At 34.2% G+C, this 13,724-nt stretch overlaps 1 protein-coding gene across 1 annotated transcript; it reads right to left on the bottom strand.

The window, feature by feature from the left end:
• Positions 1-324: 324 nt before the first annotated feature.
• Positions 325-3,660, bottom strand: LOC131170651 (sodium/calcium exchanger NCL2-like). The gene is made up of 9 exons (XM_058130225.1): positions 3,027-3,660; positions 2,699-2,932; positions 2,427-2,599; positions 2,197-2,342; positions 1,769-2,036; positions 1,457-1,599; positions 1,104-1,341; positions 757-1,020; positions 325-658 (listed from the first exon to the last, which is right to left on the bottom strand). The coding sequence occupies exons 1-9, from the start codon at positions 3,403-3,405 to the stop codon at positions 410-412; spliced, it is 2,094 nt and encodes a 697-aa protein (XP_057986208.1). The 5' UTR covers positions 3,406-3,660; the 3' UTR covers positions 325-409.
• Positions 3,661-13,724: the final 10,064 nt, after the last annotated feature.

Below are 13,724 nucleotides of genomic sequence, written 5' to 3' on the forward strand. Positions count from 1 at the left end.
AAAAAAAATCAAAATTGAGTGATCTTATTGTAATAACTCTTAAAGTTTAATGACGGTCAATGAAATTTACCCTAATATCGTGGAACCCAGCATCAGATTTTACATTTAATAAATATTTCTCATTTTCATAACAGTGCTCAATTGAGATTTTGTGATTATCAGTTATGTTCGTAGCGCGATTTTTTTTTTTTTTCCCATGAGCATAAAGAAATTTAGGCAGTATGTTAGTGAGCACCCATGAAGTTAGCCCTGCTTGTAACAGAGCAAGTTGACATGAGAGCAATAAAATTTAGGCAATTGAACCACTAATAAGTCAATTGATCATAGACAAAACACAACTTATTTATTAGCAGGGTATTATATCATAAACACAGGGTTAGATTTCATTCTAAGGATTTCATTCTAAGTCCTACTTCCAGCCCACAAGAAAATGAATTACATAGAACAGCACCAGAGACAATGGGTACAAAGAAAATGCCAAGAAACAAGTCCAAAATGGGTATTTGTTGCGCCGATAGCCCATTAGACCTATTATTGCACTAACCACCACTAGTACTAGCACTTCAGCTGAAAAATCCCATGAAAGGCCTCTTGCCCACATGAGTGCTAGAAGGGTCAATAGGCCTAGAATGTTGTTCATGAATACTGCTCCATAAATCTGCAATCCATGAAATTAAAGACCCTTCAGTGAAATTTTCTCATAATCTTTATATTGGATTTGTTTGAGTGAAAGAAATTAGAAGAGAGGGAAGTAACCTCTGAAAACATTATTGAAGATGCTCCTTCCTTCTTTTGACTTGCAGGATAGATGTTTGCCATTGCCGTTTTGAAGTTTACAGCAAAAGGAAGTACTACAAATGAAATGAAGAAAGAAGGTATGCCTAAGCGTTCTGATAAGAGTTGAGTATTATTTATCAGAGGCAATCCAAGGGAAGACACAACTGCAATTCCAAGACCAACTCCAAATAAAGCTTTCATGAGAGAACGTTTTGGCATTTTCCTGATACTGCTTTGCTCTTTCTGCAAAATCATAAGAATTATGCCATTGGATTGTATGAATTATACCCTTAAAGAATTAAATTCTTCAAATTCTTAATGCTTACCTGTAGGCATTCATTAAAGAATTGAGAGCTAGTACCATCGACTAGCCTTTTCTTGAATCCATCCAAAAATTCTTCCTCATGCAGCACATGGTCCTCGTCCATGTCAAAAGCTTTCATCATTTTCGCCACCAAATCATCGGGTTCCAATTTTACACTCTTAAATTTGCTCGCAATCAGTTCTTTCAGTTCTTGAACTGTCAACTTTTTATCTCCATTTTGGTCAAACTCTACAAAGAGGCTGTGCAGGCATTGAAAAAACTAAACAAATCAAGCAGCATACAGAACAATTTTTGTGCAGTTCAAGAAAACATTTGGAAAATAGCATAAAAAAGAAGAAAATAAAAAGTAAGCACCTTCTTATCTTATCTTCATCAGGTTTTCCATTGTTGAGAAGGCAAGCAAGTTGTTCGTTCTGGGCAGTGTTTAAAATTTTTGACAGTTGCTCCTCAATTTCGAGTAATTTTCTCTTATTCCTATCAATCCATGGTTGAACCATCTGCATAATTTTTTTTTTTTTAAGTTAGAGCAGAATTTTTCAAGAAATACTACAGTGATGAGGATTACTTGCAAGTAAATCTGAAATAAAAGATAAAATTGCACATTTCTAAATTGATTTAGGATTAAAAAATAATAATATAAGATGAAAGGCAAAGGAGATTGCTCACTTGATGTATCCTTGGTAAATATTGTTTAGAGCAGTCAATCTTATCAGCAACCATTTTTTTGGCATGACAGACAAACTTTTCACATCCACTGTGAAATTCATCCTCAGTTATCTTATGATTACTGTCCTGGTCGAAGTGCTTCATTAGTTCGTTAATTGCAGATTCATCATGAAGTTCCAAATACTCAGACTTCATATTTGCTAGGAATTCTTTGAGTTCAGCTTTTGATATGTGATCATCATTATCTTTATCGATCTTTTGAAATGTCCTGTTTATGAATATGGGAAAAAATTGGATTACAGAGTAAATTATATATGACTATTAAAAAACTGAATGTAGAAGTTTATATTACTTGAATCCTACCAAGCCTACCCTTAGAACAGATGTATAAAGAAAATAAGAAGCTAGCTAGTGAAAAGGGTAATGACCTTTTAATGCAAGAAGCATCAACATTTCCTTCGTCATTGACAAGTGTTCTTTTAGCATACTTCTGCAAATGATCCAAGAATCCAGCAAGCAGCAGCTGATCCCTTGAATATTCTAAACTTCTTTGTTGGATCCACTGATGACGGGACTGCACGTGATCTCAGACGATTAAAAGAAATTTTAAAGTAAGTCATCCCCCGCAACAACCCTTGAACTGTAGAATTTTATATACCTGAAAGAAAAAGTATGAAACTAGTGCTGCGACGGATACCGTGAGAGTCACTATGTGGCTCCATGGCCTTGACTTGAAGCTACCAGCTATTTCCACAATTATAAATGGAATCAGTGACAGAAGCATTATCCCTGCTGTGGTACTCGTCTTCTTGTCGGTCTCTACTCCATATTCTATGAACAACACATACGGAAAGTGTTACCTCAAACTCAAGAGACTAATAACTAACATGATATCACACTTGGGAAAGCAAAATTGGCAAACTAATTAACCTTTTAATTTTGATAAACGTTGTTTAACCTGCAAACACCCTGCAGGAGTTGAGGCTTTTGATGAATCCTGCTGAGGAGGAGGTGATGATTCCTTGTTAGTTACTTTATTTCTGCCGAGAAAGACGCAAATTCCCCACTGTAATGTCAAGTAAAAAACGGTAGATCCAGCAAGAGAGCCAGCTCCATTCTCAATTCTAACTTGAGCAGCCTCCTTGTTCTGAGCAAGTCCAGATGCTGCAACCAAGAAAAAAAAATTGAATCTGCTGCTATACACTCATGAGGCTTAATTACCCAAAAAAAATAATAAAAATGGGAAATATATTTGTACCAAGGACTAGAACGATAGTGGGTAGCACTGCTAGGATGCGAAACACAGTGGCACCATAAATACCGACGCCGAGGATGCTGAAGAGTTGCTGTCTACCCTTTGTTAAGATTTTGTCACCCACAAGCAGCAAATACTCAAGGACTACGATTTGGAAGATGTAGCCTGGAATGTTGCTAGCGCATGGGAGGAAACCATAGTAGTGAGCACATGAGTGTTTTGTAGAATTCAGGGCTGTTGAACTTGGAGTCGAAGAGTTAAGATCAAGGTGATCGACTACTCTGGCAGACACCACTTGCCCAGATCTTCTAATTCCCCGGCCTTGCGCATTTCCTACCATAAGCAGGACGAGAATGGCCCAAAATGTAAGACGAACTACCATTGGTGCTACAGAAGAATTGCCTAGATGCCTTTGTTTAGCTTCATGTGGCTGCGGACTGCTAGAGCAATGTCAATTTATATACTTTTATTATTAAAAATATTAGAAGAAAGGACTATTTCCCTTGTATAATTCATTATTATCATTATTATTGAATTAAAAATGTCATGACTCAACTCTAAGGGCCGGATCGATACTAGCACTTGGATCAGCTTAAACCACTTAAAAACCGTATAATACCTTACTGCTCCCAAACTCATAACAAGACCAAATTTCAATGCCCACGATGCAAAACAAAATAAAATAAAATATTATAAATTAATTTAATTAGGTCAACTTCACACAATAATTATCAAAAATATATTTATATATTAGGGTCACAATGGAATTCTAATAATTAAATAAATAGATAAATAAATACAATAAAAACTACTAACTAAGAAGTACCACAGCCTGTGAAGAAAAATATAGGTTAGAGCCGAAAATAAATTTGCTTATTCTGCAACCTGAAAAAAAAAAAATATTTAAACAGGAATGAGAGTTCGACTCAAAGAGTTTAGATATTGATTATAGATGCAATTTCTATAACTACCTAAAACTAGTGCAATCCTACAATGAAATGCACATACATCACGTATAACAAATAATTCATTCAATATTCGCACAAAAAAAATATTTTAGAGCTACGCATACACTCAATGTATCATATCAACACATAACTATGGAAGTTGATTCCCTATACATCTTTCTTAATCCAAATCCCGCCAACGTGCTCAAATCAAGATGGACTTTTGGCTAAATTCATGTGTAGAGGCCAACGAGATCAACTCAAAGTTGCTCCTTATCTCGATTTTCCATATCCATAAGTATCGAGCTTCAGCGAGACTAGCTCATGCTTGAGCTAATTGTATGCATAAATAAATATATATTAAATATATGAGCATACTAGATATATAAATAATATTAAAATTAAGAAAAAAAAACAATATCTAAGTCACAGACTAATAAAAAAAAAAACAATATCTAAGTTACAGACTAATCGACCCTACTGCAACTAGTCCCATAAAAGAGAAGAAGATGGCTAGCTCAATCACCTATACAGGCACACTGACTTTTATCAATAGATTGACAAGCTAATTAAATTAAATTGAAGAAGCAAGAATTTAATCCTAAGACTTTGCCGAAATTTTTGTAAAGTCTCCCTTATAATTAGACCTAATCCATTATGCAAGAAAACTCAAATAAACATAGCACACAGAGCCTTAGACCCGTAACAACAATCATAGTACCCATCTGGGGCCTACAAGAAACTTAATCTATATCTAATCATCCAAACTCCAACTTAGGTCCTAACTACTCTACAGTCTAAATAATTATTTTTAACTCTTCAAAAATTATGAAAATATTTTTGGAGGTCCTTTATATTTTTCTTGTATTATTAAATTATTTTACTTAATTTTTCTAATCCAAGAATATTTTATAGATTAATCAGCTAGTTTAACTAAGGTAAAATCTACACAACTTGAGTTCAGGATTATCTTTGCAAATTCTGCTACTTAGAACATGTTCGAAACGTCTAAAATGGCTAGAAATGACTGTAAACGAGCCACTTTCTAAGACGGCCCATCGAATGTCCAAACTAGGCTGAAAATTCGATCCCAAGTGTCGGTGAGCTATCACCGACACAATCGCACCTAAATGAATCCCATAAATTATTAATAATTATCATATAATTACTTTTATTTTACAGGAATCGAAAAGGCTCAAAAATCTCATTGAGCAATCTGGACGGTTTGATGATTACCTTTTTCAAATGGTGTCTGATAGAAGTGGGGTTCCCATCTCAAAGGTATCGTCGCTTTGAGTTCGACGGTGCCCTCGAATCACCAATTCGATGGTCAGATTTGCTAGAATCTAGCCAGAAGTGTTCTGCTTCTCTTTCCTCTAAACTCGCTAGAAAACTCCATTAATGTTGGTGAAGTAGGTCGTAAAGGAATGCTTGAGCCACTAGGAACTCGTTGTCGCAAATTGTAAGAACCTTTGCCACGGGAGATGGTCGAAAACGACTGAGGAAGACGTTGCTTCCATCACATGTGCCTCCTATGTTCTTGCCCAAACCAATCTCCATCCTTGTCGTCGACAGCCCCTTCAACATTGCCTAACCGCGTGGAAGCCGACCAAAGCTTTGCTGGCGTTGGTGTTGGTATCGCCAATGGGGAAAAGAAAGGGAGGGGAGGAAGATGAGAGAGCGGAGAGAGAATTGTGTGTGGGGGGGGGGGGGGGGGGGAGCAATTTGACAATGGGTTTTAAAAATTTTTTTAATGTTTTAATTACATCATAACTTCCTGAACTTTTCTATTTTTTTCACTTAAGTCCTTTTTCTTCTTTCAATTAGGTCCAACTCTAATTTAACTCTCTCAAAATAAAGTTTAGGTAATAAAAGCAAAAAATTTAAACTTAATTAAAATATCTCAAATAACAAATGCTAAAAATAATATATTTCTATATTTTATAATAAATTTAAGTACCACAAACTACTACTACTAATAATAATAATAATAATAATAATAATTTTTTAAATGAAACTTTTAATATATTCAAAGTATTTACAAAATAAAATTTATAAAATTTAAAATTCAGGTTATTATAAAAAATTAAATAAATAAATTATTTTGATCTTTAAATTAATGCTGAATAATTGAATAAAATTTTTAAAAATTTAAAGTTAAATAGGTTCTTCAAGAATTAAACTCAACTCAACTCAACTCAACTAAGCCTTTATCCCAAAAATTTGGGGTCGGCTATATGGATTCGCTTTTTCCACTCTGAACGATTTTGGGTTAAATCCTCAGAAATGTGTAATGCTTCTAAGTCATGTTGTACTACTCTCCTCCAAGTCAATTTAGGTCTACCCCTTTTTTTCTTTCTATCCTCTAACCTAATGTGCTCTACTTGTCTAACTGGAGCCTCCGTATGTCTACGCTTCACATGACCAAACCACCTTAATCTCCCTTCTCTCAACTTATCTTCAATTGGCACCACTCCTACCTTTTCTCTAATACTTTCATTACGGACTTTATCTAGTCTAGTATGGCCACTCATCCACCTTAACATTCTCATCTCTGCAACTCTTATCTTAGATGCATACGACTCTTTCAGTGCCCAACACTCACTACCATATAACATAGCCGGTCGTATGGCTGTACGGTAAAATTTTCCTTTTAATTTATTGAGAATCTTACGATCACATAAAACTCCCGTGGCACGTCTCCACTTTAACCATCCGGCTTTAATCTTATGACTAACATCCTCCTCACATCCCCCATCTACTTGAAAAATAGATTAAATAAATTTAAAATTATGGCATTAAATAATATAATTAAAAATTTTGATAAAGATTTTTAGTGAATAAAATATTAATTTTATATTTTAAAAATTAAAAAAATTAAAGTGAATCCTCCTTGCAGGACCTCCCCTTCTCTGGCAACAAACTCAACTCCACCTGCAATAAATTCATTGACACTCATAGCAGATCCACCTCGTGGCACATCTTTTTTTGGTTTTCTTGTCAAAGGAGAAATACAGACATTTACATTTAAGTTCCATTTATTTCACAGGTAATATTTTTCTAAAAATTGTTTTTTATATTTTTTTAATATTTAAAGTATTTAAAAAAATTATCAATAAAAATATATTTTTGATAAAAAAATAAATTATTTTTTTAAAAATAGCTTTTAATTTTTAAAAGAGAGTCATTTTTTATTTTTAAATTTTAATAATTTTATTAAAATATAAATATATTTATAAATAAATAAAATAAATATAAATTATTAATTTAATATTATAACTAAATAATAAAAAATATTTTTAAAAAAATATATTTTTAAAAAATATTTTTATATAAAAATTATTTTTTATAATATTCAGACAATGTTCAACATCTTGATAAAACTATGTCTACATCTCTTCCGCCCCTGATTTCTTTTAACACCACATGATTAGAGAGGATATCTAAGTGAAAGTCGGCTAATTATTAGGTGCACCCAGTGCACTAAAAAATAGTACTCCTTCTCTCACAGAAAGTGGATCCTTCCTATTATATAAGAAGTGAGTCTCACATGATTGTGAGAAAAAGTATATGTGCACCGAGTGCACCTAATAATTCCTCGTGAAAGTCCTTATCCTGATATCCATAAATGTTTCTATCCACAAATTTACTGGTGGATTCATATAAGCCTGTTTGAAAATTAAAGTTTATCAATTAATTTCTTTTTATTTAATTCTTGAATAAAAGAATTTAATTTTTTAATTTAAAAAATTTATTTAAGAAAATAAAATATATTTATATAAAAATTTAATTATTTTTTTAAATGATTCATTTATAAAAAAAATGTTTATGAGGAGAAAATAAAGAAAATAAAATAAGAGAAGATAAATTTTATTGGATTAAAATTAAATTATATTGAATTAAAAAAAAAAACTGTCAATTCTGTCACGTGGCTGTAATGAATTTAATTGGATTAAAATTAAATTATATTGAAATTATTTAACTATCTATTTCAACATAAATTTATTTAGACTTGCCACCAAGTTGGAGGACTAGACATTGAGTTGAAACTTGAAGGCCACCCGTCGAGGGTTTGGTTCCCTTGTTGTGTCTTGTAGCTTCTGGGCCACATGTGCAGGCAATTTTGACTCATCACTTATACTAAAACAATTGTCATTGTTTTATACATGAACTGTCCATATGGGGCCCTTTTATATCCAACTCTATGATTCCCCCATGATAAGGGTAAATTATTATTTAATTTTTATATTTTATTTTTATTAAATTAATTAATTTTTTTATTAATTTTTTATTAATAAATATTAATTAAATTATTATTTATTTATTTTAATAAAATTAATTAATTAATTTATATATTTTTAAAAAAATATATTAATTAATGTCTATAATTTAACTCAATTAACTATTTAATCTCATAATTATTTTTTATACTTAAACTATTATAATTCCCTCCCCCTTATTTATCTCTTATCTTCACTTATTTCTATCTCTCCATATTGCTTCTTTTCTACACTCGCACTCTTCTCTCTTTTATTCTCTCTTTATTTTTTCTATTTGTTTATAAAAATGGTATAAATTATTTATACAAAAAAATTAATCAGTTTACTTAAATTTATAAATAATAAAAAAAATTATTTTTTAATAGTGAAAATATAAAAATAATGTCTAAAAAATTAGAAATTAAAAAAACATATAAATTCACATTTAGTTTCTATATAGTAAAATTTCTATTTTTATCTAATAATATATTTTTTTAAATACTATATTTTTTTAAAATACATTGATCAAGTAATTAATTTTACTAAAATAGAAATACTAAATAGTTATGTTTTTAAAAATATAGAGATTAACTAATTAGGTTTTTTAAAATAAAAGGATAAATAGTTATTTGAATAGCATAAATAATAAAAAAAATTTGATAGAATGACTAAATAATTTAATAAAAATAAAATACAGGAATAAAATAGTATATTTTTTAAAATACAAAGATTAAATAATTAATTTCATTAAAATAAAAAATTAAATAATAAGTTTTCCGATGCTCATTAATGATTTAATTAGTTGTTGAACATCTATCTCATAATGTAAATTAAATGAAAATATTTTAAGTTATGACATCTTCATCTATATTTTTATAGTCTATTTAGTAGGTGATTACTATGATGTAGACCGTCAACGAAATGAAAATAATTGTGGAAAACAATTGAAACACTCGTAATTGCTTGATTAGTGGACAGAAAAGCTGATGGAGATGAAGATGGTTGAGATAAATCAATTTAATACTCAAATTTTTAAATTTAAATCAATTATACACGTTACAAATAGAGAAAAATTCATGAAATGCACACTGTGCTAACTTAAAAAAATAATTTATAAAATATCATTAACGTCAGTAAAAATATGTTAAATTAGTTCTATTTTTAAAATTTAGAAGGTAGATTGGGTTAATGTTAAATTGAGGGATAAACTGATTTTGCTATGAAAGTTCAAAAATAAAATATGTTTTTAGCCATTTGAAATCAATACGAAAATATCATATTAAGAGTAGATTTAAAAATTAGTAAAAACACTAAAAACAAATTGAAACTTAATTATAGAGTCTGTTTATTATTGTTGTTGAAATTGCTATTAAGAAAATTATTATTTTTTAAATATATTAGTTAGAAAATATTAAAAAATAATTTAAAAATAAATTTAATAAATTTTAATTATAAAAATGTTAAAATAATAAAATTATTTTTTAAATTATTTTTTTAAACAATATTTAAGATGATATTTTTATTTAGAAAAGTAATTTCAACCTTCTAAATGCAACGTTAAACTAGCTAATAATGCAACTATAGATAGAATGAATAATTATAGTTATTGAGTACAATTTAATAATAAAAAAAAAACTTTAAAAGTAAGTGGGCAATACAATTCTCTATATCTATTTTGAGAACCATACACTTTCAAGAAGGAAGAATTAAAAAAAATTCACACCTCACCGATTTAGGATAAATTTCAATAACTGTCCCTGAATTTATATAGTTATAACACTATAATCCTTTAACTTTAAAATGTAACATAAAACTCCCTAAACTTTTAAATTTTATACAGTAAAATCCCTTTAACTTTTAATTATTGATTTTTCAGTTAGAAATTGATGTGAATAACTTCCGCATGGCGCTTAGTTAATATTTCTTTCTCCTCTCTTATGCAAAGTGTAAATTATTCTTTTTACACTTGAAATATTATTCTGTCTATAGAGAGAAAAATGATTCAATCTACACATGACTTGAGAGAGAAAAGAGAAATGCTGACTAAGCTCCATGCTTGAACTGTCCAGATCAACGTTGTCGACACCATATTTTGGCCGATCACCAAAATCAATGAACTTTGAAAATCGACCCTCAACTGACATTCCTCAATTACAAGTAACCTAATTAGGAAATAAGCCGATCCCGCATCTAGTCTAATGTTTTCCTATCTCTCAACAAAGAAGGTCACGCCAGTATCAGGTCCCCACGCTGTTCAATCACATTTCCGATCTCCCAAGGAGATCACATTAATATCCAGTCTCCATGTCGTACGATTCATTCCCGATCTCTCAAACCAATTATCAAGTCTCCTTGCCAGCCAATCACATTTCCGATCTCTTGTCAAAGGAAATCAAATCAACATTAGGTCTTCGTGCCATCCAGTCTTATTTCCGATCTCCCTTTGTAAACATTGTGGAAAATCGTTTAATGAGGTTAAGGTTGCAGTTCGACTTAATGGTGTTTCTGATCTCAAGTGTTCAAGTCAAGTTTACAATTTTAATGACTTAAAGTTCTATCCGTTGTTTGTTCTCGGCTTAGACCGATCTCATGCTTACAATGTTTTTTTTCCGACCTCTCATACATAGATTAATAATTGCTTTCAAGTTTGATGATCTAACATGTTCAAACAATCAGGCGCTTGTACAACTTAGATATTTTCCGATCTCATCAAGTCATTGAACAAAAGAGAGAATTTCATTTCATTTCAAAGTAAAAAATATAAGTCATTCGGCTGGAGGATCACCCCCAGCCTGTTCTACATTTCGCTCACCCTCTCTATCTCCCTCAGCTTCCTCCTCGCTCTCTTCTTCGTCTTGAGGAGCCAGGTCCACCATCCAGGAGAAGTCCTCCTCAGGATAATGCCTCCTGAGCTCGGCCAAAAGGTCGCGCGTGGGCGTTCACATAAGCACCGGCCTCCCTCGTCACTGCCTCTTCTTCTTTCGCTCTAAGTTCTTCAGTGAGGCGAGCGACGTCGCCAGTTCGGAGCGCCCGAGTTTCTTCGAGTTCATGAGCCTGCTCGGCCAATTTATCCTCATAGGATTTCATTTGACCCTTAATTTCAGCTATATAGTCCTGGGCGGATGAAAGTTGAGCTCGGGCGGAAGCTGCATCCTGGATTGCCTTCAGGATCTCCTGCCTTAGAAGATGAGCCTTTTCTCTGATTATGTGTTGGTTTACCAAGCTCTCCACGCTCAAGCTCATCGTTTAGGCCAGGAGATCATCGATGCTACCCTGGGTCAGCCTGTGCCGATCCTCCTGGAGGCATATGGAAGCTCCCAGAACCTTAGCCAAACCCGGATTCTCTCGAACGGATCGGTTCTTCTCCAGGGAGTGAATGAGGACCTGGGCGCCGTGGGAAAGGCTCCTCGTAGTAGGTTGGGAAGGACCCCCTTCCGCACTCGAAGCAACTAGTGGAGGTGGTGGCTCTTCTTTTCGAGGAGGAGACTAAGTTATTTCTATTTTAGGGATCGGCTGTCCCGAGAGTCGGAACGAGCCTCCCAGCACCGCTCCTGAATCATGCCTTAGCGTCTGCGAGGCCTCAGCGCTCTTCATTTCCTGCACTTTCTTGGAGACCTCCCTCTTACGCTTTCGGCTCTCTTTAGAAGCCTCGCTACCCGCCATACCTGCACAAAGAAAAAGTCAGTGAGTTCGCTATGGCCCAGAGATCAGAGATGTAGAAAGTACCAGGGCCAAGGTCAAAGAGCTGAAGCCCGCGTTCTTCGTCGGTAACTAGCCGCATCATCCAATGGTGCAGTTCGGCCATCACCGCATCTAAGCAGGAGAACTTCTGAGTAGCCACCTGATCCTTTAGTTCTATTATCATGGCGCCCTCATCCCTACTCAGGGCGATATGCTTTGGAAGTGGCGAGACTAGATATTGCCAGCTTCGGGGGAAACCTTCGAAACTGTTCGGAATCTTGCTCCTCAACATGAAGAAGCGATTTTTCCAATTCTTCAGTGAGGAGGGCAGATCGGTAAAGAGCCCACAATGTGGTTTTGCTTGAAAGAACCAGTACTCATCGTCCTTTCGACGAGTGAGCCTATGCAGCTCAGCAAACACCTTCGCTGTAAGATCGAGTCTCTTAGCTCGGCAAAGGCCTCTGAAGGCCACCAGAATTTGCCATGAGTTTGAATGTACTTGAGCCACCGAGACATGGTGAAATTTCAGGACGTCCTTGAAGAAGTCGTCAAGGGGAAACCGAAGCCTGGCTTTTAATTGCTCTTCGTACACCATGATCGCATCATTTTCCTCGAAAGAGTGATCGGCTCTGAGATCGCCATGGCATCTGATAAGTTCGAAGGAGTATGTTCGAAGGTTGTACTCTTGACTAATGGATTGCAGATCGGTCTCCTGGAGGACCGATGGCAACTCATCCACCAGGAGATTTTCTCTACCCGAGGAAGATGTCTGCCTTGATTGAGTTGCTCGACCACGAACTAAAGTGGAAGTCATGGGAGGTTCAGATCGCCCACTTGGTCCGACCACTTCAACTTCATTCGATGACCATGAGACATGGACAGAAGGGGGGCTCACCGCTCTCTGACCCTCGGCACCGCTCATTTTCAAAGAAATGAGAGAAATTTAACTAAGAGAAAGATCAAAACCCTTACCGGAATGTGATCGGCGTCGGAAGAACTTGAAGAAACGATAGAATTTTGGAATCGCTCGCGAGATGCGGAAAATGACATAAGGGAGCAACTGACTGACCCTTCCCCTATTTATACCCGTCTGAGCATTCAATGCTCACAGTATTCCAAGCGGCGCATTGGTTAGCGGAATTTGCCCGCTTTTCTTACACGTCGCAAGAACATTCCAGAAGCTCCATAAATAAATAAGGGGAGATCGGCTGGTTAAAGATCGGCGAATTAAGGCAGATGTTCAGAATTACAGATCGGCTAAGGGCGATTCAGTTAGGAATCAGATCGGATATGCACATTAGAGATCGGAAAATAACCAATGCAATAATAAAATGATAACTGTCAAAATAAAATTTCATTTCATTTTCAAAAGGTCAGATTACATCATTTGGGCGATCTTAAGAGATCGGATTACATCATTAAGAACTTTTAGAGGTTAGATTACATCATTTGGGCGATCTCAAGAGATCGGATTACATCATCAAGAACTTTTAAAGGTCAGATTACATCATTTGGGCGATCTCTAGAGATCAGCAGTACATTCTACCTAGTAAAGACCTATGTCAAAGCCTAGTCTCGTGGCTGAATCAAAAGATGTGTCTATTCAGAAAGCCAGCCATAGGCATCGGATAGATGTACAGCTCAGATAGAGTGACTATGACTCTCATGATAATGAGAGGAGTCCTCGTCGATGTCATCAACCAGAACCGAGCCGCAGTCGGGACGCCCGATGTGGTGAGGAGCCAAATAAACTTTAAAAGACGGTGACCAATGTTAAGAGGGAAATTAGCAGTCTTTTCGCCCGAAATCGGTTC

The sequence above is a fragment of the Hevea brasiliensis genome, chromosome 11, assembly GCF_030052815.1.
Source record: "Hevea brasiliensis isolate MT/VB/25A 57/8 chromosome 11, ASM3005281v1, whole genome shotgun sequence".
NCBI lineage: Eukaryota > Viridiplantae > Streptophyta > Magnoliopsida > Malpighiales > Euphorbiaceae > Hevea > Hevea brasiliensis.

What these genes read in the sequence shown, in the direction of transcription:
- LOC131170651 (XM_058130225.1), bottom strand. Translation starts at nt 3,405, where the DNA reads ATGGTAGTTCGTCTTACATTTTGGGCCATTCTCGTCCTGCTTATGGTA. An exon ending in CACTATCGTTCTAGTCCTTG is followed by an intron (nt 2,933 to 3,026) that starts GTACAAATATAT and finishes TCTTGGTTGCAG; the next exon opens with CATCTGGACTTGCTCAGAAC. An exon ending in TTTCATACTTTTTCTTTCAG is followed by an intron (nt 2,343 to 2,426) that starts GTATATAAAATT and finishes GATCACGTGCAG; the next exon opens with TCCCGTCATCAGTGGATCCA.